The sequence below is a fragment of the Salvelinus sp. IW2-2015 genome, linkage group LG12, assembly GCF_002910315.2.
Source record: "Salvelinus sp. IW2-2015 linkage group LG12, ASM291031v2, whole genome shotgun sequence".
NCBI classification, from domain to species: domain Eukaryota; kingdom Metazoa; phylum Chordata; class Actinopteri; order Salmoniformes; family Salmonidae; genus Salvelinus; species Salvelinus sp. IW2-2015.
In genome coordinates, this window is record NC_036852.1 from 1,874,189 (window position 1) to 1,902,140 (window position 27,952).

Here is a 27,952-nt window from a genome sequence, read left to right on the forward strand (position 1 = left end):
TGTGTGTGTTCTTTCGTGCGTGCGTGCGTGCGTGCGTGCGTGCGTGCGTGCGTGCGTGCGTGCGTGCGTGCGTGCGTGCGTGCGTGCGTGCGCGTGTGCGCGTGTGTGCGTGTGTGCGTGTGCATGAAAGCTTGAAATACGGAAGAGAGAGCTTTGACTACCAGACAAACCAGGAGAGAGAGGAGATTGCCAATCAGTCTTCATCGTTAAGAACAGGCAATCCCTCTTCAACCATCCATCCGATCTAGTGCCAGGGAATGGATTCAAACTAATGTCTGTACAAAGGACATATGACGGGAAATCCCATGCTGCGTTATGGCTGATCCTAAAGCTCCAGTCTTAACTGCCATTGATAAAGGCTTGGGTTCCCTCCCTGTCTGCTAAAGCCTTGGGTTCCCTCCCAGACAGACCACACAAACCACCTAGAGGCCAGCAGCAGCTGTCTTAACACTGATCTCAGATCTGGCCTGGCTCCCAGTCTGACTGACGGGGTGAGAGAGAGAGTGGAGGGGAGAGACAGAGAGAGTGAGAGAGAGTGAGAGAGAGGGAGAGAAAGGGGAAGAAAGAGAGAGAAAACATGCAAGATAGGAGGGGAGGGGCGAAAGATAGGAGGGGCGAAAGGGAGAGAGAGAGAGAGAGATCGGAAAGCATTAGTCTCTTAGAGGAACATTCTTATTCTAATAGAGGGAGGAAGGGAGGTAGGGCGGGATGAGAGTAAGGAGGGGGGATCTAGGGATGATCCAGACAGGGACAGGAGGAGTTGCCACGGCAACCTCTGATCACCCAGACTGGCTGGAGCAGGCGGAGAGAGACGAGATCGTGGGTTGACTCGGTGGGTTGGATCGCTGTCAGAGGTTTGACAAAAAAACAGGGCCTAATGAACGCTAGGGAGGTGGAGGGGGGAGCAGGGGGGGTTTTGGGAAGGGGTGGGGGGTGATGAGTCTGAAACTGTAAGTGCTTATAAGGATGCACACACACACACACACACACACACACACACACACACACACACACACACACACACACACACACACACACACACACACACACACACACACCCTACACACCCCTGTGTGTTGGGACTACCCACGTCCTTGAATGCAGCTCTCAAGCAGCTCCCAGCTCTCCTGTCATTAGAAATCATTGTCAACAGAAAAAAACGAATTCCACACAGATTTTGGCTTATTTGCATATCACTGAAATGAGCCAAAATCTTCTGGAATGACCACTAGACAATTGTTTTGACCTTTGGCATTCTTAAAGACGCAGAAGAGATAGAAGTAACATTGTATTTTTAGATGACTGTGAAGGAGCCGCAAATATTTCAAATGTTTACCTTTTGCACAGCAGCAGTAATATAAAGTGTATCCCAAATGACACCCTATTCCCTTTATAGTGCACTACTTTTATGGGCCCGGTCAAAAGAAGTGCCCTTTTAAGGGAATAGGTTTCCATTTGGGACAGGTGCATCATCTCCATTGCTGATGACTATCATAGCCACAGTCGACTCACTGGACCGTAGTTAGCCTGTATGATGACATAAATACATATGAGCATTCTAAACACTGTAGCTACTGTAGCATTGAACAAAACAAGCAATTTATAAATGATTAAGAAGGATCTTATAAATCTTCTATAAAGTCAGTATAAATGGTACCTTTGTCTAATTATCTGGGTACTCTCTCTAGCTACCGATGGCCAGACAAAAGACCTTGCCCATGTGAGAGTGCTTTATGACTACACTAATCCGGTAGTATTGTCCATCTAATGTCCAGCCTGTGGTCCATCCATTGATTTCTGTGGTCGGAATGTGCCACATCTGTATCCTCTTTCATTATTTGAGTGTCCGAGACATCCATTATTGACTCAGTACAGCCAAAAGACCCATTAGAAATAGGCTAGGGATAATGTTGCCCACAGCATGCAATACATTTTGTATTCCAGTTTCATTTCTCTGAATTCCTTCGTAAACTCTCAGTTTATGAGTATTCTGTGTGATCTGAAAAGAAGTTCCAAAGAATCACTTTTGCAGTATGCTATACCTGAAGAATAGCAGCAAACGTACGAGGTCAGAGTGCGATGATAGAATGTCTTTGAGAGACATTCATGAATATTGTTCACATTTGTATTTAAACATAGATCTAAACGATTTATGCAAAGGCCATGGAAATAACCAGCAAACTCAAAAGAACAAGATCAGGATTACCTTTTAGTGGATTACAAGACATTCTTCAATTCATTATTATGTTGTTTTAGAACATTCTCCAGCTATTTCATTTGACAGATTTAGTCATCACCACCTGTGTGTGTGTGTGTGTTGCATAATAAACCTATTCATTAGATAGCTCTTTGTGAGTACACATCTATTAGATAAGGTAAGGCGTATCAGTTGTTTAGTATTCTACCAGCAGCAGGCTTCCCAAGTGCTAACATATGTTTTCACCCCTAGAGGACATGTTCATGATTAGGGTGCTAAGCCATGCCTCCTCTCAACACCTTGCACAGCTTTTTACAGAGAAGTCAGGCGGGCCCAAACTGCCTGATACTTATAATAGGAAACGAATAAACCCACTGAATCCATTGTCCTAAATGTGCCCTGTTCATTCAATTCTACAATGTACTTTTCGTGTACCTTTCAACATCTTATGAGGTGACACATTTTTACACAAGGAGAATATCCTATGTCTCCACATTCCCCTCACTCTCACCCTGCCAGACACCCACAGTGTTTGGCCCAGAGTGTTGGGTGTGTGGTGATTGAAACAAGGTTYAGTGTTCCGGGTGATACATCTGAGGAATGGGGGGGTGACACTTCTTGCTCTGGTGATGAGCTGTGGAAGTCACGGCCTGTTAGCCTGGATGGTGACAGTGACAGAAGACAAGGATTCAGATATGCACACACACACACACACACACACACATGTTGGTATCTCTGGAGGTGACAGGACAGGCTATCACTGCCATACCAACACCTTGGCCCCCGGGCTGCAGCAAGCCTTTCCCATCAACTCTGTACCCAAAGTGGAGAAGCCGGTGGAAAATGTGTGGGGCGCAAAGAGGTCCCTACAGCTTGTCCTGTTGTACCGTTCTCCCTCTCTCTTTCCATCTATCTACATTTTCCCTGTTACTCAATGATCTTTGTTTTGTTTAATGTTTTCGTTGCATGTGAAATGGTACTGGTAACAGGGGCATAAGTGGTCTCTGAATGGTTTGATGAGCATGAAAACGATGTAATCCATACGCCATGGCCGTCTCAGTCACCAGATCTCAACCCAATTGAACACTTATAGGAGATTCTGGAGCAGCGCCTGAGACAGCGTTTTCCACCACAATCAACAAAACACCAAATTATGGAATTTATTGTGGAAGAACGTCCCACCAGTAGAGTTCCAGACACTTGTAGAATTCATGCCAAAGCACATTGAAGCTGTTCTGGCTCGTGTTGGCCCAACAACTTATTAAGACACTTTATGCTGGTTCTTCCTCTATTTTAGCAGTTACCTGTAGAGTTGACCTTTGAAAGCTCTTTACTAGGCTAAATATGAGCATTAATATTTCTGTTATTTATTTAACCTTTATTTAACTAGGCAAGTCAGTTAAGAACAAATTCTTATTTACAATGACGGCCTACCGCGGCCAAACCAGGACGATGCTGGGTCAATTGTGCGCCCCCCTATGGGACTCCCAATCACGGCCGGATGTGATACAGCCTGGAATCTAATCAGGGTCTGTAGTGACGCCTCTAGCACTGAGATGCAGTGCCTTAGATCCCTGTGCCACTTGGGAACCCAATATAAAGATGTGCCAAAACCTAAACATGTGCACATGTGTTCAATATCCACATAGAGAGAGAGAGAGAGAGAGAGAGAGAGAGAGAGAGAGAGATAGATAGATAGATAGAGCAATAGATTGAGTGAGAAAAAGAGGAGAAAGGGGTCATTCCTGGGAGCAGCGAGGTATTTGCCCTGGTGTGATCTGTGGATTAAAAGCCCTGCCTGCTGTTTCTAAATTGCTCCACATACTGACAACAGATTCACTAAAAATGAATGGGCTGACAGAGAGACAGATGCAAGCTTATGTTTGGGTATTCTCCTTTCAGAAAACAAACCAGGGGACACCCGGAAGTTAAATGCATTGGCCTTTAGAGTACAGTATATCTAAATGTATATTATAAATCAAGAAAAAAAACATACAATTTCCATGGTGCTCTACAGATTTAGGATCTTCATTTGATCACACTTCTGTGGCTGAGGTTTTTCCTATGACTGCAGGAAATGCAGAGGAGCGTTCGTGATTTAAATAAATTCACTGAAAATCCACACTTACACACAGTTATATTAATAGTATTGCACTTTTCATATAGCCTATAGCCAACTAACAGTGGTGGGAAAAGTACCCAATTGTCATTACTTGAGTAAAAGTAAATATACAGTACTGGAAAATTACTCAAGTAAAAGTGAAAGTCATTCAGTAAAATATTTATTGAGTAAAAGTCTAAAAGCATTTGTTTTTAAATATACTTTATATATAAAGTAAAATAAAGTATATTTAATATAAGTATCAAAGTATATGTAATTGCTCAAATATACTTAAGTATCAGTAGTAAAAGTGTAAATCGTTTCAAATTCCTTACATGAAGCAAATCAGACGGCACAATTTTCTTGTTTTTTATTTACGGATAGCCAGGGGCACACTATAAGGGCACAAGGCGAAACCCAAATGCAGACACAGGAGGCAGATGGTAGAGCGCCGATATTTATTATAACAAAGGGAGTAGGCAAAGGCAGGTCAGGGACAGGGGAGAGTTCATAAACCAGGTCAGAGTCCAAAAAATACCAGACGATAGGCAGTCCCGAGGTCAGGCAGGGGTCAGAAACCAGATCCGAGTCCAAAACAGTACAAAGGGATAGGCTGGCTGGTAGTCAGAACAGGCAGAGTGGTCAGGCAGGCGGGTTCGGAGTCAGTACAGGCAAGGGTCGAAACCAGGAGGACTAGAAACAAATAGAGACCGGGGAAAAATAGGAGCAAGGAAAACAGCTGGTTGACTTGGCAAACAAGATGAGCTGGCAATGAGAGACAGGAAACACAGGGATATATACACCGGCGATAATAAGTGACCCCTGGAGGGGGTGGAGACAATCACAAGGTGAACCAGATTAGGGTGTGACACACTCCAACACTCAGACATCATTTACAAATTAAGAATTTGTGTTTAGTGAGTCTGCCAGATCAGATGCAGTAGGGATGACAGGGGATTTTAAACCATGTGTGGTGTTCATGTTTTTGTTATTCACCCAATTTTCGCTGGTCTGATGAACCAACAACATTATTTGGTTTTTAAAATAATACAGCCATATCAATTTACGTAAAAATACTTAACACTTAATACTTAGATGTTGACTTATATCAATTACAAGCAATATAGACAGCATACATGGTTAATATTTGCCATTTACCTCTGCTAGATCACATTTATCAATAAAAGTGGTATTTGTTTTTGGGATAAAATATGATTTTTGGAAACAAAAATCCATTATTATCAAGACATGGGTGGAATAAATCATGTTTATCTTGAACAAATATAAATGAAGCAAGGTTTTCATCACTATTGATGTTTATTGCTTTGAACTGAACAAATTGGGAGGACAAATTTTACATACAGTATTTTATGGAAATGGTAAATGAGCCCCATTGAACACAAATTACGGCTGGTCTACACACCACATAAGGGACAGAGTTTTACTGTGTGTGTGTTGCAAATGCATTTCTTGCACTTGATGCACGTGCACTGTGTCTTCCTGTCCTTTTTGGGTCCACACACATCGCAGTGCTTCTTCTTGTTGCTACCGGCTGCAATCTAGAATGATGAAAACACTTAGAGATCAGGAATTTTACTAACATCTCACTCACAAAAAATAAATAAAAAAAATCTCTGAAACTGGAAACACTTATCTCCCCCACTAGCTTTAAGCACCAGCTGTCAGAGCAGCTCATAGATTACTGCACCTGTACATAGCCCATCTATAATTTAGCCCAAACAACTACCTCTTTCCCTACTGTATTTATTTATTTATTTATTTTGCTCCTTTGCACCCCATTATTTCTATCTCTACTTTGCACATTCTTCCACTGCAAATCAACCATTCCAGTGTTTTACGTGCTATATTGTATTTACTTCGCCACCGTGGCCTTTTTTTTTGCCTTCATCTCCCTTATCTCACTTCACTTGCTCACATTGTATATAGACTTATTCTTCTACTGTATTATTGACTATATGTTTGTTTTACTCCATGTGTAACTCTGTGTTGTTGTATGTGTCGAACTGCTTTGCTTTATCTTGGCCAGGTCGCAATTGTAAATGAGAACGTGTTCTCAACTTGCCTACCTGGTTAAATAAAGGTGAAATAAATAAAAATAAAATATATATATAGTTACAGCAGGCCAAGGTAGGAGAGTCAGACACACACACATGCAACAACATCACTCACACTTACTTCCGGTATTGGAGTTGTTGGTTCTGTGGGTCATGCGAATGGGGCACCGGCGTCCTCCTCCTGAATCCTCCTCACAATGGCTGCAGAAGCTGGGGTCCTTGGGATATGTTACCTCCTCTGGATTTGAGGTCTGACCAATGCCTTGCCCAGCTCCTCAAGAAAGAGTCGTCTCCTCTGCAGCTTCCCTCTATTCCAATCTGGGTTCAATGCCATCCAGATGACAAATGCATTGTACGCCAAGATGTCCAAGATGTTGAAGAATATCACAAGTGGCCAGCATAGGGTTCTTCTTTTGCAGCTGTAGCCAGTCACCAGCTTGTCTAAATTGTCCACCCCTCCTTTTGTGGCATTGTAATCCATTATGATTTCTGTTTTTTTATGTTCCTGGCCACAGATTTTCCCATCCCTATGCAGCGTACTCATGGGTACCACATTTTTGCCTTTCTTTGGCACATAGAACACTAGGGACGTGTCGGCCGTGAACACAAACTTAGAGGAATTGATAGGCCTCTTCCGTGCATTCAACAGCTGAGGTGGGAGCTCTGGCTTGTTTTTTCGTACTGTTCCTACCATCGTCAGATTCCTCTTGAGGAGCTCCTGTCCCAGCTTGTGCGAAGTAAAAARGTTATCGCATGTGATGTTGTGGCCACGGAGTCCCTGTGTCACTTCCAGGACAACCCGCATCCCTTGGTTCTTCTCAGGGGCTCCTCCATCTGGCTTCCCCAAATACACTTGCAAGTTCCACACATATGATGAAGCAGACCAGATCTTGATTCCATATTTTGCGGGTTTAGATGGTATGTACTGCCGCGACCCCTAAATGGCATAAGCTGCTCATCAACAGTAACGTTGGGCCCAGGGTTGTAAAACAGGGGAAGGCGGTCCACCCACTTGTCCCACACTAACATGATTGCAGCTAGCTTGTCTCTCTGCCGCCGAGCTTGTCTGGTGTCTCGGTTATCGAAGCGGATAATCCTGGAAATAATGTGGAGGTTTTCTAGAGACATTGTTGAACGGAAAAGTTATCTCCCAGTTTCTGCATCCTACAGGGATTCTGTGGATTCCCCTTTGGATCTGAAAACACCTGCAAGGATAAGAACCCCAAAGTATGCATGTTTGGTCCGTCTCCTTCCATCTCTTCTCCAAARACACGCCTTTCCTCCAAATGAGTGCAGTCCAGAATGATTTTCTGGTTGGTGTCTGGGATGAACAGTTCAAAAGAAGACTTTATGTTCTGCACATGAGTAACCGCCATCCGCGTCGGCCCTGGTTGCATCCTTATCACATTGACAGCCATGAGGGGTGGCTCATTCCTTGGGCAAGAAGACCATTCAATTTCACAATTTTTTGACATTCATATTTCTCCCCCTGCAGGCTGCTGATGAGCTGTTGCTGACAGGCTGGTCCTGGGGCCGGCTGCTGACGGGCTGGTCCTGTGGCTGGCTGCTGACGGGCTGGTCCTGGGGCTGGCTGAAGGTCAATCTCATCCTCTTCTTCTAACTCACTGTCAGACTCCGAATTGACAGAGACATGTCTTAATCTTCCAAAATGGAAGACGGTCCTTCCACACTAGCTTCTCTCTTTGCAAAACTTATTTCTAAAGCTCTCTGAGCAGAGATTATTTTTGCCATACTGATTGATTGTGGTAAGGAGCCACACATGCAAAGCTATTTATTTGTTGTGTCCTTCCCCCAATTCGGACCTGGCTGGGGTACAGTGTGTGAAAATACAGATTTTTTTTTACAATGTATTAAAATAATATATTGTAATAACATTGTGCAGGTTCCCGCAAGACATTGTGTAGTTTCACACACTACAAAGGGTAAAGAGTGTGAGAAAAGCGGGAGACAGGCTGACAGGTAGGGAGACAGACAGGTTATTAGTGCTATGTTTGAAACAGCAGGCCCATGGAGGAAGAAGACAGAGTGAAAACACACAGCAAACCTTTTTGTTTCATTTTTACTTGTTTTCACCCACACACACACTTTTCCACACTTTTCAACCCTCAGGAGCAGTGGACCAGAACACCACATATGTAATATAAATGTGTAGGGGGGTGCACAGTGTGCACTCAATGAAAATGTATTATTTTACATGTTCTTCCCAGAAAATGAGACAAGGCCAATGAGTCCCAGCATGAAAAAATACTTAATTGTATAAWTTTTCTTTTAGTAAACATTGAAAATGGGTCCCACAGACCAGAACACCACACAAGTGTTAAGAGTGTGAATTGGACCATTTTCCTGTCCTGCTAAGCAATCAAAATGTAACAAGTACTTTTGGCTGTCAGGGAAAATGTATGGAGTAGAAAGTACATTATTTTCTTTAGGAATGTAGTGAAGTAAAAGTAAACGTTTTCAAAAATATAAACAATAAAGTACAGACACACCAAAAATTCGACTTAAGTTGTACTTTCAATTATTTTTACCACTGGCAACTAATAACCTAACCACCGATCTAGCAACATTATGAACTAAACGTTCAAATCCTGTTATTTTGTTGTGACAATGCTGGTCAAATTAAGATCCTACAGGTCACGCCCTGACCTTAGAGATCCKTTTTATGTCTCTATTTGGTTTGTTCAGGGTGTGATTTGGGGTGGGTATTCTATGTTCTTTCGTTCTATTATTTGTATTTCTATGTTTTGGCCGGGTAGGGTTCTCAATCAGGGACAGCTGTCTATCGTTGTCTCTGATTGAGAACCATACTTAGGTAGCCGTTTTTCCCACCTGTCTTTGTGGGAAGTTGACTTTGTTTATGGCACATAGCCTTTAGCTTCACGGTTTGTTTTGTAGTGTTTATTGTTTTGTCGGTGTATTCACTTAAATAAAGGAATATGTACGCTCACCACGCTGCACCTTGGTCCACTTCATTCAACGGCCGTGACAGTCAGCCTTTTCTTCTCATGATTAGTATGTTGTAAATATTGAACAATTATTGTGTAAAATTTACATTTACATTTACATTTAAGTCATTTAGCAGACGCTCTTATCCAGAGCGACTTACAAATTGGTGCATTCACCTTATGACATCCATAAAATTGTGTAAAACAAGCCAGACTGTATAATGAAAAACTTGGAATTACAAAATACTATCCCTCCTCATCTCTTTTTAACCGCCCCCTCCTTTTTTACTTTCCATCGCCCTTTCTCTTGCTCCACCTAAATAGCGCACTGTGGGTATTTGGGAGAATGGAGCATAGCCTCTATCTCTCCTTTTAACCCCCCCCTCCCTCCCTCCCTAACTCCCTCCMACCCTCTCTCATTCGAACACATTCAGCCACTGCCCTCTCTCTCTGCATTTCACTCTTGAATGAGTCGAAYGTGACTCCTGAGAGAAGGATTACACCAAGCTGTGTTTATTTTTAATAAATACTGTAACAGCTATCATGGACAAGAGTCAGGGGGAAATGTCTCTCAGAATTGTTGCTAGCTACACGACTTTTACTATTGCCCAGAGAAATCATTTTGTGGGTAATACCAGTAAGCACTATCTGCCGTCACACCTGCAGCCTACGGGTCTCTCACATCCAGATAAGATGGAGAGAAACTATTCCTCGGCTTATTGTCTTGCTGGTGATATAGGGTAGGTGACAGTAGAACACATTCCTATTGGTCCACTTCATGTATTGTCGTAGGGATCACTGCAGCTTTCATTACATGGCTATAACCTCTCGATGTGAACTATATTTCCCACGTCCATGTGTCTGAACAGATAGCAAAAATAATCAACAACATACAGTATGCAGACTGCCATTTCATTGAAGTAGAATGCTAGAATTCAGACACCTTTTGTCTGTTTTTGCTGTTTCTTACGACGTTTTTGGCATGCGTATGATAGTAGGGAGCTCARATTTTATGGTGTTTCGTTCAGATTGTTGTTGGAAAGGAGAGTTTGTTCTTAGCCACACTCAAATATTGTTCTTTGTCTCCTCTTTCGTCCATTTGAATAATCTGACTACATTAGATACAGTTCAGTGAATATAGTGACAGACTGCGCGGCGGTGCCAAAACAGCGCCAGTCCAATCAGTGAGTTGGGTGTGTGAAATAAGCACAGTTCATAAAAGGCTGTCACACCGGCCCTTAATGTGATTCAGACTGTGGGACAGTCATGCCCTTTTCAGCAATTTGTGTGTGTGTGTGTGTGTGTGTGTGTGTGTGTGTGTGTGTGTGTGTGTGTGTGTGTGTGTGTGTGTGTGTGTGTGTGTGTGATGGTGATGGTAATTTATGACTAAGTAGTTTGGATGTAGTGAACTACTTTTTCAAATGAACTTCAGATAAGTAAACGTAGGTTTGCAAAGCTACCCGTAATTTACCAAAGTTACCAGAATCCTCCTTAATATTGGTAATTAACAGGTAATCTATGGTAACTTTTGTAATTTATACTTTTACAAATAAATATTAAATGTACAGCAGGGATGCTATAATATGTTTTACAATAAGGAAGATTGTTCTATAAAATATATTACAGCATCTCTTCTGTAAAGTAAAAGTACAGTATTAAGCTGGAAACTGGTACAAGTAAAATGCTGGAGAAGTACAGTGAAATTCTCCCTGAAATCTAAATGTAAGAAATACAATACATTTGTGCATAAAATACATTTATTCAAATTGGTAACAAMATTAAAACCAATTAGCAACATAAATGACAATAGAAGTAACAACAGTTAACACATATGGTTAGCTAAGAAAACATGCAGTTTTCCAAGTTGGCTATCAGTAAAGATACTTATAAACAAGTCAAGGTGCAGTACCAACACAGCATGTGATACACATATTCTTCCACTTCACCACTGCTAAGAAGATACTTACTAAAATATTCTGAGCTTCACGTGTCTCACCCGACAGTATGAGGTTGGCGTCTGAAACTGAAACTTTGAATCTACTGTAGCTATAAGATATTAATGTGAAGAAATACAGTATGTTAGAGTCATTTTTACAGGAGGCGTCAAATAACAGTTGATAACAATATTTTTCTGCATTTGACCCATAATGCAGTGCAATCTACAGCATTAACGCTGTAAAACACATGTGCAGCATTTTACTGTGCATTCTACAGTGTTTTACTGTTGAAATGACAGACAAGTCTTACAGTGTAGAGAGACTAATGGGAATGACTGCTCTGTGTGGTCATCATTGAGGGACGCAAAGGTTCTAAATCCTGACTTTGTCTCTGCTTTGTGAACCTTAGTATCTTCCCCTGCAGCCTGGCTATTGTATTGTTTTCTCAGTGGACCAGATGGATGGTGAGGTTGTGCAGAGATTCTGAGACAGATGTTTCAGGGGGGGGGGGGGGGGGAATAAAGATGAACTTGACATAGTAGTTCTAAAAGGAGTTTTGTTACAACAACTTCAGCACCATGGACAGGGAAACCACATCTACAACATTCTCCCTCTCTCTGTAACTTGATATAGTCCTTAGTGCTGTGGCCTGTTTCCATTGATTCATTTGTGGAACTGTATCTTTCTCTGTATCTGATAAACTACAGTATGTCTAAAATTCATGCAGTCATCTTATGCATGCTATGCATTGGCAGTTACAGGAATGCCACAGTCAACGGGAGACATAAACACAYGTGTTTTCCATGGGTCAATGTAAAAATAGACGATACACCTTTATTGYCCTGGCCTGGCGTCACGCATAGCTCCTTCTCAACGCATGGATATACGATTTACTCCACAGCCTTGATTGAGCTGAGCGCGAGGTGCATGAGCTGAGCGCTGCCTGAGCGGGGTAACGTCACTGTCGGTGGGGCACCGCAGCATCAGTCCATTCTCCACAACAGCAGCAGTAGCAGCGAGCGCAACGCCTCACGCGAGCGCAACGCCTCACATGATCATTTTGAAATGTTGGAGAAACTACGCTGTGCAGCAACCTTTTACTCCAGAGTCAATGCGGGCGAAGTGCACTTTGAAGGCTTCAAAATGTGCTCTAGTCGGACCATATTTATGTTGAAATAAGGAAAAAGTCGGAAGAGCTAAGAGGGGGAGATTTCCTAAGAATGAGTGTAGACAAAGGGGAGGCATTCAGACTTTAGTGGTTGGAGCCACTAGAACTTGAGTCTCAGGAGAAAGGTGCGTTCCTACTTGGACAGCGGAATCTTTCTTCTTTTTGGGAATAATCATGCCTGTTCGGAGAGGTCATGTTGCGCCACAAAACACCTTTTTGGGGATAATTATAAAGAAATTTGAGGGACAAAGTGAGTATTGTCTTTGTGTTTTCACAATAATGTATCTTTAAATTCATAATATTCATTTTGTTGGGAAAATGTATTTGCCTTGCTTGCACACGAATTATCTGAATATTGGATTTTCGATAACACATTTTTTTCTTAACAATCAGTAAGAGTAGAACTAATATTGTTGTGCTTGTGATACTTTAGAAGTGGGAGAGTTGAGGATTTAAAATCATTTAAATATGGGATATCATTGAGCATTATTTAAGGTACTTCGAAGTAGCAACAACTTATGTTTCGCCACAAGATTACATGGTAATAAGTAGTATCCAAACAACAGACATATAACCTTTTTCAAATACTCCCACATTTGAAATGGTTAGGGTCAGGTGGTTAGGTGGCAGTTATTAAATGTGGATCTCTCTGTTTTATAGTATGGCTATGGCATGAACATTAATCAAGTAGAATAGAGCACACCTCTCCATTAACAAATACTGAAGCAATGCACCCGTAGTCATGATAAGACTGAAAGAGAAATGTTTAATTGATCATCTTTATATTTCTGAGTGATTTATAATACAGTGTACATTTTATACTGTATATAAAGCATCATGCAGAGTGGCATTTTATCACATACCTCTGATGCTACCATGAATGTGTTAACCTACCCATTCTTCCCCACTATGATCATACACTCTTCTACACCTTCACAGATAAGAAATTCATTATAGCCAATGCCCGGGTTCAGAACTGCGCCATCATCTACTGCAACGATGGCTTCTGTGAGATGACCGGCTTCTCACGGCCGGACGTGATGCARAGGCCGTGCACCTGTGACTTCCTCCATGGAGAGTTCACCAACAGGCATGCCATCGCCCAGGTAGCCCAGGCTCTGATGGGGTCTGAGGAGCGCAAGGTGGAGATCACCTACCACCGCAAGGATGGTGAGTACGGACTACGGAGTCCTCCCCACTGGGCTTGTTGCTCATGCTTTTGCATTTATATGAGAAATTTGAAGCAAAATATGGGTCAGTGAATAGTGACAGAATAATGCAGGAGAGAGAGGAAATGGAATGGGCTTGGCTTGACAAGGGACTTTTCTGGGTGTCTGAAGTAAACACTTCAGTAGGTAATTTGTGTTGAACAAAAACACTTACAGTGTATGTATGACATCTCATTTAGTGCCGCTCAGATRGGGGGGTTTCTGTCTAGAGCTTTTGAAGTAGAAAAACACAGTATCTGTTTGTGAAGACAATTGCATCTCCATTCACTGTATACAACATTTAAAATTGCACAAACCTAGAAACAAAAAATAAATTGGTCAATTCCATTGCCTCTTGGCTAAATACATAAAAAGGTGACATATAATTGAATGAGTCGTTTAGTTTAAGCCGCTTCTGAATTTTCCATGGAGATTATAAGTTGGCATGACAGCTGCTATTGTTTTGATGGGTCACATGCTTAGCGWGTGGCAGAGTGRAAGTTTAAACCKCCTCTCCCATATCCAATAACCAGAGTCACCCARGGTGCATGCTGTGCCCTCTAACGATGATATTCCTTCCTATCCAGATGACTAAGCTTGTAGCGGTTGCGTAATGGTCAAGGTGTATGTAATCACTGGCCTGGCTGACATTTCCACCTACAAGGGCTGAACAGTTTTATAATAGCTGGTTGAAGCGGGGTTAAAGTTGGTGACTGGTCATGAAACATGGGTTGCTGTGTGCTGACGTGACATTTCCACCTTGTTAAATAAATCCTGGGGAGAACCCTGCATGTGGATAGGGGGATGTGGACAGGTAGGGTGGAGGACAGTACTGGAGAGATGACGGAGGAATGAAGGTGAAGAAAGAGAGGACGACATGGGAGAATGTTTGAGGGAACTAGGGGCTTGTACTACTACTAAGCCAGGACATAGTCTGAGGGTCTGATAAAGTGATTTAGCTAGATAGAGGTGTGGATGAATACATGGGGTGTCAAGTGGCCCTGGCAATAAACACATCATTACCACGAACTCATATCAGTGCTCCAATGCTCYCATTTCGAATGGACCGTCTCTGCAGTGTGTTTTTCCAACATAGGAGAGGCCTCACAGGCTTCGATCACTTAATGAGAATACCTTCATGTTGCATTGATCTTCAAACCTGCCGTGTTGGGAGAATAAATCAATAGTGTCTGTCCTGCTATCTTTCGCTGGCCAGGCYGGCCCCTAGAGATGGGATGAAGGGATGAAAAGAAAGATTGGAGGGGTAGAGATAGAGGGGTCCTCATTATTGTTGCTGGAACTGTAAGGCTCTAATTATCTCCGGGTCTAAACTTCCCGAATCTGTAAATTGCATTCCAAATGGATCCCTTTTCCCTATATAGTGCGCTACTTTTGACCAGGACCCATAGGGCTGTGGTCAAGAGTAGTACACAAGTATGGAATATGGTGCTATTTGGGACTCAGACCATGAGCCATCTTTCTAGGGAGGGTCACAAACCTCTCATAACACAGACAGGATTTTCACCTCCTTATAACAATTGATTTGATCATAAGCGTTACATTATAATATACTCATATTGTGGGTTAAGTATTGGTAAAACGACATGACATTGGTATGCACATCAAGGACGTAKGCATGGGTGGGCCTGGGTGGACACAGGCCCACCCACTGGGGAGCCAGGCCCTGCCAGGCCCCCCCAATCAGACTGAGCATAAAGTCCCTGAGGAACATCAGGAAATTACGACCTTTCCAAAAAAAGTTCTAGGTACACTTGATTGAATTTTTCAAAAGGGGATGTATGATCATGACCACCTAATCATCCCCGGCTTCCAATTAGCTCATTCATCCCTCCTAATCTCCCCTTTAGATRTTCTCCAGGTCGTTGCTGTAAATGAGAATGGGTTCTCAGTCAATTTACCTGGTAAAATAAGGGTAAAATAAATAAATACATTTCAGAAATCAGATTTCTCTCTGATATTGGGTTGCCGAGGGAGATGTGATGGTGGCGTGGGTGATTGGTCATTTAGTTGGGTGCCCYGATAGACCACTTGGAGCCTGCAGGCCAATCTCCACCAATTTACAGTAATCCCCTGGCCCTTAGAACCAGTCTCTGTCCTTTACAGCCTGTGAAGGATTTTCTTGCCTCAGCAGAGTTTTGTCAGGCAGATKAATCTATTATGAGTTGACACCTTGTCCTTTYGGKGAACCTTTGGTGTTCCTCTTCAAGCTTGGTTCTATTATAAAGTTACAGCACAAAGTCCTCCTCCAACCATTTCCTGTGCTCACATCAGACATTAGGTATTGCGTTGTCCTTTAGTAAGTGAGGTGTGCCTCTCGCTCGGAACGGCTGTGCATTCAAGGAACCAAAATGGCTGCTTGCCCCGCGTCATACAGTATAGAGGTGCCGAGTGTGATGCGACGTTTTAGTGATCTTAACACCATCTGTATTATACTACCAACCTTGACTTCTTTAAAATGTACCATCCAAAGTRGCACATTTCAGTTGTGTCCTTCAGTTCCCAGCTGTCTCTCTGTTTGTCCTGAATACTACARCAACAAACACACTTAAGGCCATCCCGGGCCTTGTTCTCTTGGAGATGGAACAAGACAATCTTGTTGTAATCACTATACATAATGTAGTGCGTGCGTGTGTGTGTGTCGGTGGCGACGTCATTCATTCCGATTCGGGCCCTTTTTTAAATTGAATCGAGAGGAAACCAGAGCTTGATGCCTCTGTGCTGCGATGGGATCCATTTGCAATCTTCACATCCATCCGTGTTTCACTGATGAACGCTCGCTGTAGAGTTCTCTTCTGTTTTCTTTCCATGTCTCTCACTCTGCCGAAGTAGTGTAATGACAGTCGTGAAATTCTGTCACACAACAACATCCTGTTTTTACAAATGCTTAGTCTCAACCTATCCTACTACATGCAGACTATTCTATTCAATTGAATGAAGTCGTCGCTCTCTCTGTGTGTGTGTGTGTGTGTGTGTGTGCGTGCGTGCGTGCGTGCGTGGGTGCGTGCGTGTGTGTGTGTGGTGTGTGTGGAGGCTCCACTATAATACATATTTTCTCAATTTGAATTTGAATTTCTCAACGTATTCACATATTCAAATGGAATAATTACACAGCCTTAACCTCTATTACGCAGAGCAGACTGTGGGGATTGGGTGAGTAGAGAAACCCATACATGCTGTGTGGCCAATCACCATCTCTCATGCATAAACATCATGGWCTGCATCCCAAATTACTCCTTATTCCTCATTTAGTGCACTACTTTTGACGAGGGCCCATAGGGTTTATTGGGCCCATATTTKTATTGTGTGCTGGGCAGCTCWYGAGGGTGACACACACGAGAGTAAGTCAACATTCCATCTAGACCAGAGGGTCAGACAGGCCCAAACACAAAGACATTAGGTAAACAGAGAGAGAGAGAGAGGACCGCCGAGTTGGTGACTAGAATTTCAGTGTTTTGCATACCTGATTCAACACAAACTCTCACTTTTACTCACTTTTACTCCCTCTCTCTCTCTCTCGCTTTCTCTGCTCTATTTCTCTCTCCATGCTCTCTCTTTCTGCTCTCTGCTCTCTCTCTCTCTGCTTGCTCTCTCCCCCATCTCTCTCGCTCACTGTCTCTCTCTATCTCTCTCTCTCTCTCTGTTGCGCTGTCTGTCTAGATCTGTAGGTGCCACAATAATGACTCGTTMCAATCAGTGGCATTTTMAAAATGAAACATCACATTGACTACCCCATGAAACATAGTATTGTCTGTATTTCCTGATGAAATCTGCATTAGTCTCATCCTTCACACTTGAGAAATATAACTTGTCCCTTCTATCCCTGTGTGTGTGTGTGTGTGTGTGTGTGTGTGTGTGTGTGTGTGTGTGTGTGTGTGTGTGTGTGTGTGTGTGTGTGTGTGTGTGTGTGTGTGTGTGTGTGTGTGTGTGTGTGTGTGTGTGTGTGTGTGTGTGTGTGTGTGTGTGTGTGTGTTGTGTGTGTGTGCGTGTTTTAGTCCAATCTGTTTAGTTATTGTCTTTGTTCAGTTTTGTTTGGTACTTATAATATCAGTGAGACAATAATTTGCATTCATTGGCTACATTAAGTCCCTATCATTCACTCTGGGTTTCCGCCATAGGCACTGAACACATCTAAATAGCATGAAGCGAAGCTCTCTGTCACCATTGGAATGACAAAGTACCAACCTGCAGTAGTATGCAATTTCCTAGAAGTAATAAGGCTATAACACCCACCCCGACCTATCCATCTGGAATTATGAGTGGTGATACGAGCGATGATATCTGCATAAAGCCATCTATTGAATTGAATGACTTTCAAGAGCAGAGAGTGGAATGTCATTTTTATGTGGATTTGCTGTGCAAACAAGATCATCTCTCTGCAGTTGGCCTGTAGTCAAATCTGCTATATCAGGTTCCACAGTCTCACTGAATCAGGAGAGAAGACTGAGGTAATGTCACCAACAGTGCATATGCTACTGAAGCAAAAGAGTTGAAAGACGGGAGGAAGAAAGGGGGACAGAGAAGGAGAAAGGGAGGGAGGAGATGGTGAGAGATGGAGAAGAGGAAAGAGGGAGGAGGGATGAAAATAGAGAGGGATAGTGGGAGAGAGGATACAGTGAGTGGGAGGGAGGGAAATTCAGTGCTGCTTAATATTGGATGGATATTTCCATCACGGGGACACCCTCTTGAATTTAGTCCAAGCTCCTCTGAGCAGCCTGTCTCAATTATAGATGAGCCTGGCACCAGCTATCTGTCTGTCTCTCTCTCTCCCTCTCTCTCCCCTCTCTCTCCCCCTCTCTCTCCCTCCTTTCCCATTCATTTCTCTCGCTCTCTCTTTCCTCTCTCTCTTCTCTCTTTCTCTCTCTCTCTTTTCCCATCTCTCTCTCTCTCCTCTCTCTCTCTCTCTCTCTCTCTCTCTCTCTCTCTCTCTCTCTCTTCTCTCTCTCCTCTCTCCTCTCTCTCCTCTCTCTCTCTCTCTCTCCTCCTCTCTCTCTCTCTCTCTCTCCATTCAATTCAATTCAATCAATTGAACTTTGATTGAATGGCAATTATTATTACTTACCATTGTCAAAGTATACATATCGAAAAAATTTAAATAAAATATATATGTATATATATACACAAAATATATTATATTATATATAAATAAATGGTGGCACTAACAGCAATAATAATAGTAGTAGTGGACATGGGATTACAATTATAACAGCTACAACAACAATGATTAATCAGAACACAACAATACATTAAAGCAACAGTAGTAGACAGTGTCAACATGACTGAGAAGACACATGACCTGTACGAAAGACAAAACAAAACTAAGCTAAATGGGAAATATTATCAACATTACTTTGCATTTTTTCACTGGCTGTCTCCTCAGCGTTGCTAGGAGGACACATATTTGGCTGCAAAACTCACATTTTGGCTTTTTCACCCAACAAATATTTGAATTTTTCTTCATTTTATAGTTTTCAATTCTTTGTATTGAATTATAATTTTGGAGAAGAAATATGCTCTTAGGTCTGAGATTTGTCTTCACAGTGTAGTAAGGAATGCCACTTCTGTCTCTACCTCTCCCCTGGAGCAGAGTGAGCACAGCCTGTCCTCCCTGGGAGGCCAGGTTTTCTGTGACGACCGTTCTTAAGCCAGACTGTGCTCACTGAGTCTGTACCTAGTCAATGTTTTCCTCAGTTTTCTATCAGTCACAGTGGTCAGATAGTCTGCCACCATGTTACTGTCTGTTTAGAGCCAAAATGCATTGAAGTTTACTTTAATTTTTTTGTGGTGTCTTTCCAATATGGTTATATATTTTTCTTTTTTGTTTTGTGATGATTTGGTTGGGCCAGATTTTCTGAGGGCTGTCGGAGGCTCTATGGGGTTGGTTTGGGTTGGTGAACTGAGCCTCAGAACCAGCTGGCTGAGGGACTTTCTCTGCGTTCATCTCTTGACATTGTAGAGCTGTGTGTGGATGTTTTAGGGTCATTTGTTTTTAGATGGTTGTAAATTTTGATGGCTCTTTTTTCTATTCGAATGAGGAGGGGATATTTGTCCAATTCTGCCCTACATGCGTTATTTGGAGGTTTTTCTTGTACTTGCAATACAGTCTTGCAAAACTCTGCATGCAAATATTCAATTGGATTTTGTCCCCATTTAGTAAAATTCATTTTAGAGAGTGGACCCCATACTTCACTGCCATATAGAAGCAATTGGTTCTATAACTGATTTGAAAGTTTTTGAGGCCAGATTCTATTGGAATTTCAATTTTGATGTTCTTCTTTTAATGGCATAGAATGCTCTTCTTGCTTTGTCTCTCAGCTCCATTCACAGCCATGTGAAAGCTACCTGTGTTGCTGATTTTTAGTCTAGATATGTGTAGTTTTGGGTGTGTTCTAATAGAACTGTGTCAAATAGAATTTATAATTTGTCATCCTTATTTCCGGACCTTTTTGGTATCATTATATTTGTTTTTTTTAGGTTAACGGTCAGAGCCCAGTCTGACAGAACCTGTGAAGATATCTAGGTGTGTGCTGTAACCCCTCTTTAGTGGGAGACAAGCAGCACCAGGTCATCTGCGTACAGCAGAACACTTGATTCAGTGTTGTGTAGGGTGATTACCAGTGCTGTCGATTCTTCTAATGTTTTTGCCAATTCATTCATGTAGATGTTAAATAATGTTGGACTTATTGGGCAGCCCTGTTTCACTCCCCGCCCCTGGAGAGAAAGAAGTCTGTTTCCTTGTTGCCATTTTAACCGCACATTTGTTTTTAGTGTACATTGATTTAATAAAATCATATGTTTTCCCTCCAATACCACTTTCTATTAGTTTATAAAAAAGACCTTCGTTGCCAAATTGAATCAAATGCTTTCTTGAAATCTACAAAACACGAGTAGATTTTGCCTTTGTTTTGGTTAACTTGTTTATAAATTAGAGTGTGGAGGGTGTAAATGGTGTCTGTTGTACGATAATTTTTTAGAAATCCAATCTGGCTTCTGCTCAGGACGTTGTGTTCGTCAAGGAAAATTATGTAGTCTGCTATTTTATATATACTGCAGAGATTTTCCCCAAGTTGCTGTTAACCATATTCCCTCTGTAATTATTTGGGTCAAATTTGTCTCCACATTTTTATAGATTGGTGTGATCAGTCCTGGTTCTAAAATATCGGGGAAAATACCTGCAGTGAGGATAATGTTGAAGAGTTTGAGTATAGCCAATTTGAATTTGTGGTCTGTATATTTGATCATTTCATTTAAAATCCCATCAGCACCACAGGCCTTTTTGGGTTGGAGATTGCATATTTTTTCCAATAATTCTTCTTCTGTAATTGGGTATATCCACAGGATTCTGATAGTCTTTGACTGCTAATTCAAGGATTTGTAATTTTCTTGTATATCTTTTTGTTCTGGGCTCTTTGTTATATTGCTGTAGAGGTTTGCAAAGTGATTTCTCCACATATCCCATTTGGATAGCCAACTCCTCATGATGAGGTTTGTTTAATTTATTCCAATTCTCCCAGAAGTGGTTTGATTCTATGGCTCTCTCTCTCTCTCCCACTCTCTGCCCCCCCCCCCTGTCATGCTGAAACAGGAAAGGGCCTTTCCCCAAACTGTTTCCAAAGTTGGAAGCACAGAATCGTCTAGAATGTAATTGTATGCTGTAGCGTTAAGATTTCCCTTCACTGGAACTAAGGGGCCTAACCCGAACCATGAAAAAGAGCCCCATACCATTATTCATCCTCTCACCAAACTTTACAGTTTACATATATGCATTCGGACAGGTTGAGTTCTCCTGGCATCCACCAAACCCAGATTTGTCTGTCGGAGTGCAAGATGGTGAAGCGTGAGAACTCGTTTCCACTGCTCCAGAGTCCAATGCTGACGAGCTTTACACTACTCCAGCCGATGCTTGGCATTGCGCATGGTGAAGCTCCCGACGAACAGTTATTGTGCTGACGTTGCTTCAGAGGCAGTTTAGAACTAGGTAGTGAGTGTTGCAACCGAGGACAGATGATTTTTACGCGCTATGCAATTCAGCACTCAGCAGTCCTGTTCTGTGAAATTGTGGGGCCTACCACTTTGCTGCTGAGCCGTTGTTGCTCCTAGACGTTTCCACTTCACAATAGCAGCACGTACAGTATTCGAGGCAGCTCCAGCAGAGCAGAAATTTGACAAACTGACTTTTTGGTAATGTGGCATCCCATGATGGTGCCACGTTGAAAGTCAGGAGCTCTTCAGTAAGGCCATTCTACTGCCAATGTTTGTCTATGGAGATGGCATGGCCGTGTGCTCRATTTTATACACCTGTCAGCAACGGGTGTGRCTGAAATAGCCAAATCCACTAATTTGAAGGGGTGTCCACATAATTGTGTATATATAGCGTACAATATGACAGGGATGAATAGCTGTGTTGTTGTGGATAGGTTTTCCTTGTGCACCCGTTCGATTTGCACTACCGTCAAAGTTTATGACGTCCTAGCCTGTTGGTAGGTGTGTCGGAGAGCAGGCGGCTTGCATGTTGAAGCAATAAGCAAACTCTTGCATTGGCTGGTTATGTATGACAATACATTGTGTGAAACAGGACAAATATAAGCACTTCCTACATTGGGTGTACAATGTAGGCCTACTGTAGAAGGAAACAGTAAAATCATTTATTTCAGGCTACTTCATTTGGTGCAAATTTTCYGCTGTGTCTTCCTCTCTTGCCTATTGTGCCCCTCCCCCTCCTCATGTACCCCTAAACCAGAGATTGTTTTAGTCACAGAGTTACCGCATAGTGTTGTCATAGCAACAGATGGAGGATGGAACCAGCCRACATATATTCTCTTGTCCTCTTCTCTAATCTATCATGGCATGTCTCTACCAGCACCTGAAGCACTGGAGCTCACTGTAGCCATGACGATTGTCAATTCCATTCTCATGAGATGGGCAGATTGCTGAGTCGTGCTGTTCGTGCTGTTCAAGGGATTATGGGACGTTCAATGATACGTTTTGTCAAAAGAAATTGAGAATTCTGTTCTTAATTCTGTTAATTGTCATTAGTGCCCTAGTTGTGATACTGGATATGCCTAAGACTTAGCCATAGGGTAGCCTACATAGGGCCATGCCCGTGTAAGACACCATATACAGATGTAGGATCTTAATTTGGACCTGTTTGCTACAGCAGGAAAATAATCCAGCAGTAACATGAAATGTGAATTATTATGTGGATTCTAATTAATGGACATTTTTGTAGAGGTTGATAAAAAAAATGTTTTCAAAGTGGAAATGACAAACTTTAAGAAGTCTTTTTTAACCAGAAATAMACTAGAAGAAAGTTATCCTGCAACAGGGTGATCAAATTAAGATCTAACATCTGTAGACACTCCTATATTTTATCTCCACAAATGTCACCCGCGGGGAACCATGGGTATCCGACCTGATGCCAGAACTCTACCCTAGGGGATGCCATGCCTGGCTGAGTATGGATGGATGTAGGGCAGGGTGTCCAGGCTTTTAAACATCTGAATCAATGAATGAGATCCTTGTTGATTTGTTGTATTTTTGAAACAGGTGCGTTACTTCTGAACAGGAACAAAATCGATGTATTGCTTTGACTGACTGACTGACTGACTGACTGACTGACTGATTGACTGACTGACTGACTGATTGACTGACTGATTGACTGACTGACTGACTGACTGACTGATTGACAGACTGACTGACTGATTGACTGACTGATTGACTGACTTGATGGCATTACAACGGCCTCCAAGCAGCCAACAAAGTAGCCAGCCAGGCAGGCGGTATTCTTCCCCCTTCTCTCTCCTCCTCTCTCTTTCCTCCATCCCCCCTCTTCTCTCTCCTCCTCTCTCTTCCCTCCATCCCCCCTCTTTTCTCTCCTCCTATTTTCCCTCCATCCTCTCCCCATATGGCTACAGTCCTAGAGGCTAGCTTATCCAGATCCTAGCAGTGCACCAGATCCCTGCAAAACAACACCCTGCCCAGCAAGCTACCGTCAAAGAAGATCAGCCAAAAGACATATTGGCAGGGATAAGAAAAATATGTTGTAGGTTATACACTCTCCATTTCGATATATATTCTAYATATGGAAATCAATATTTCCAAATGAGCTTAGATATCTCCTCTTAGGGTTGTCAGTGAAATGCATATAGGCATAGGTGTACAGTTGTGGCCAAAAGTTTTGAGAATGACACAAATATTAATTTCCACAAAGTTTGCTGCTTCAGTGTCTTTAGATATTTTTGTCAGATGTTACTATGGAATAATGACGTATAATTACAAGCCTTTGATAAGTGTCAAAGGCTTTTATTGACAATTACATGAAGTTGATGCAAGAGCCAATATTTGTAGTGTTGACCCTTCTTTTTCAAGACCTCTGCAATCAAATCAAATCAAATTYTATTTGTCCATACACCATGTTACAGATTTAATCGAGTAGTACGAAATGCTTGTGCTTCCTAGTTCCGACAATTGCAGTAATAACCAACGAGTAATCTAACCCTAACAATTCCACAACTACTACCTTTAAACACAAGTGTAAAGGGATAAAGAATATGTACATAAAGAATTATGAATGGATGATGGTACAGAACGGCAAGGACAAGATGCAGTTAGATGGTATCGAGTACAGTCTATACATATGAGATGAGTAATTAGGTATATATACATAAAGTGGCATAGTTTAAAGTGGCTATGATACATTATTTACATAAAGATGCAAGATGCAGTAGATATAAGAGTACATATATACATATACATATATATTAAAGGCATTGTAAGTGGCTAGTGATAACATTTTGATACTAACTCAAGTTAGTGTGCGTGTTTAACAGTCTGATGGCCTTGAGTAGAAGCTGTTTTTCAGTCTCTCTGTCCCTTTTTGATGCACCTGTACTGACCTCGCTTCTGGATGATAGCGGGTGAAAACAGGCAGTGGCTCGGTGGTTTGTTGTCCTTGATGATCTTTATGCCTTCCTTTGACATTCGGTGTGTAGGTTCCTGGAGCAGGTAGTTTGCCCCAGTGATGCTTTGTGCAGACCTCACTACCCTCTGGAGAGCCTTAGGTTTGTGTGTAGTTTCCATTTACAGCAGCGGCGTGATACAGCGCCGACAGGATGCTCTTGGACTTGTGCAATCTGTCGAGAAGTTTTTGAGTTGCTTTTGGTAGCAGGGAGTCCATACTCCAGTTGCAACAGCGGGGTCGAGGACCCAGGGTCTCGAGCTTGATGACAGTTTGGAGGGTACTATGTGTTAAATGCTGAGCTGTAGTCGATGAACAGCATTCTCAACATAGGTATTCCTCTGTTCCAGATGGGTTAGGCAGTGTGCAGTGTGGTTGCGATTTGCGTCGTCTGTGACCTATTGGCGGTAAGCAATTGGAGTGGGTCTAGGTGTCAGGTAGGGTGGAGTGATATGGTCCTTGACTAGTCTCTCAAAGCACTTCATGATGACGAAGTGAGTGCTACGGCGGTAGTCGTTTAGCTCATTACCTTAGCTTTCTTGGGAACAGGAACAATGTGGCCCTCTTGAAGCATGTGGAAACAGCAGACTGGGATAAGGATTGATTGAATATGTCCGTAAAACACGCCAGCCAGCTTGTCTGCGCATGCTCTGAGACGCGGCTGGGATGCCGTCTGGGCCTGCAGCCTTGCGCAGGGTTAACACGTTAAATGTTTTACTCACGTCGGCTGCAGATGAAGGAGAGTCCGCAGGTTGGTAGCGGCGCCGTGTCAGTGGCCAACTGTTGTCCTCAAACCGAGCAAAAAAGTTATTTAGTCTGTCTGGGAGCAAGACATCCTGGTCCGCCGACGGGGCTCGTTATCTTTTTGTAATCGTGATTGACTGTAAACCCTGCCACATACCTCTTGTGTCTGAGCCGTTGAATTGCAACTACTTTGTCTCTATACTGACGCTTAGCTTGTTTGATTGCCTTGCTGAGGAATAGCTACACTGTTTGTATTCGGTCATGTTTCCTCACCTTGCCCGGTTATTAAAAGCAGGGTTCGCGCTTTCAGTTTTGCGCGAATGCTGCCATCAATCCACGGTTTCTGGTTTGGAATGTTTTAATAGTTGCTGTAGATACGACATCGCCGATCCACTTTCTAATTGAACTCGCTCACCGAATCAGCGTATTCGTCAAGTTGTGTTGTGACCAATGCGAACATATCCCAATCCACTTATCCGAAGCAGGGTCTTGAAGCTTGGAATCAGATTGGTCGGACCACCGTTGGGAACAGAACCTGAGCGCGAGCTTCTTGTTTAGTTTTCTGTCTGTAGGCGGAGAGCCAACAAAAATTGATGTGGCTGTCACCGCTTTTCCGAAAGGAGTACGGGAGGCCTTATATGCGTCCGCGAATAAATAACAATGATCCAGGTTTTACCGCCCTGGATTGCGCAATCGATATGCTGATAGAATTTAGGGAGTCTTGTTTTCAGATTAGCCCTTTAAAAATCCCCAGCTACAATGAATGCAGCCTCAGGATACATGGGTTTCCAGTTTACATAGATTAAATAAAGTTTGTTCAGGCCATCGATGTGTCTGCTGGGGAATATATACGGCTGTGATTATAATCGAAGAGAATTCCCTTGGTAGATAATGCGGTCACATTTGATTGTGAGGAATTCTAAGTCAGGTGAACAGAAGGACTTGAGTTCCTGTATGTTTTTATGATCACACCACGTCTCGTTAATCATAAGGCATACCCCCCCCCCTCTTCTTACCAGAAAGATGCTTGTTTCTGTCGGCGCGATGCGTGAAGAAACCAGCTGGCTGCACCGACTCCGATAGCGTCTCTCGAGTGAGCCATGTTTCCGTGAAGCAAAGAACGTTACAGTCTCCTATGTCTCTCGGAAGGCAACCCTTGCTCGGATTTCATCAACCTTGTTGTCAAGAGACTGGACATTGGCGAGTAGGGAGTGGTGCGCGATGTGCCCGTCTCCGGAGCCTGACCAGAAGAACGCTTCGTTTGCCCATTTTACGGCGACGTTGATTAGGTTCGCCTGCTGGGATCAGATCCATTGTCCTGGGTGGAAGGCAAAACACAGGATCCGCTTCGGGGAAGTCATTTTCCTGGTCGTAATGATGGTGAGTTGACGTTGCTCTTATATTCAGTAGTTCCTCCCGACTGTATGTAATGAAACCTAAGATTACCTGGGGTACCAATGTAAGAAATAACATGTAAAAAAACAAAATACTGCATAGTTTCCTAGGAACGCGAAGCGAGGCGGCCATTTCTGTCGGCGCCGGATGCTGGCATGCTGTCAATTAACTTCTGGGCGACATCCTGACTGATGGCAGCCCATTCTTGCATAATCAATGCTTGGAGTTTGTCAGAATTTGCGGGGTTTTGTTTGTCCACCCGCCTCTTGAGGATTGACCACAAGTTCTCAATGGGATTAAGGTCTGGGGAGTTTCCTGGCCATGGACCCAACATATTGATGTTTTGTTCCCCGAGCCACTTAGTTATCACTTTTGCCTTATGGCAAGGTGCTCCATTATGCTGGAAAAGGCATTGTTCGTCACCAAACTGTTCCTGGATGGTTGGGAGAAGTTGCTCTCGGAGGATGTGTTAGTACCATTCTTTATTCATGGCTGTGTTCTTAGGCAAAATTGTGAGTGAGCCCACTCCTTTGGCTGAGAAGCAACCCCACACATGAATGGTCTCAGGATGCTTTACTGTTGGCATGACACAGGACCGATGGTAGCGCTCACCTTGTCTTCTCCGGACAAGCTTTTTTCCGGATGCCCCAAACAATCGGAAAGGGGAGTCATCAGAGTTCAATACCTGTACCTTTTGCAGAATATCAGTCTGTCCCTGATGTTTGCTGCCCTTCTTGACACCAGCCAATCCTCCAAAAGTCTTCGCCTCACTGTGCGTGCAGATGCACTCACACCTGCCTGCTGCCATTCCTGAGCAAGCTCTGTACTGGTCGTGCTCCGATCCCACAGCTGAATCAACTTTAGGAGACGGTCCTGGCACTTGCTGGACCTTCTTGGGCGCCCTGAAGCCTTTTTCACAACATTTGAACCATTCTCCTTGAAGCTCTTGATGATCCGATAAATGGTTGATTTAGGTGCAATCTTACTGGCAGCAATATCCTTGCCAGTGAAGCCCTTTTTGTGCAAAGCAATGATGACGGCACGTGTTTCCTTGCAGGTAACCATGGTTGACAGAGGAAGAACAATGATTCCAAGGACCACCCTCCTTTTGAAGCTTCCCGTCTGTTATTCGAACTCAATCAGCATGACAGAGTGATCTCCAGCCTAGTCCTCGTCAACACTCACA

The 27,952-nt window shown here is 42.9% G+C and overlaps 2 protein-coding genes across 2 annotated transcripts in view; one reads left to right on the forward strand and one right to left on the reverse strand.

Moving 5' to 3' along the window:
• The window catches only part of LOC111970872 (T-box brain protein 1-like), a 303,702-nt gene that overhangs the window by 96,037 nt on the left and 179,713 nt on the right, over window positions 1-27,952 (reverse strand). The gene's annotated exons all lie outside the window — the stretch shown is intronic.
• Window positions 12,224-27,952, forward strand: part of LOC111971060 (voltage-gated inwardly rectifying potassium channel KCNH7) — a 95,137-nt gene continuing 79,408 nt past the window's right edge. The window contains exons 1-2 of the mRNA XM_070445865.1: window positions 12,224-12,694; window positions 13,384-13,614. Coding sequence (XP_070301966.1) covers window positions 12,619-12,694; window positions 13,384-13,614 — 307 coding nt within the window. The 5' untranslated portion in view covers window positions 12,224-12,618. The remainder of the gene's footprint in view (window positions 12,695-13,383; window positions 13,615-27,952) is intronic.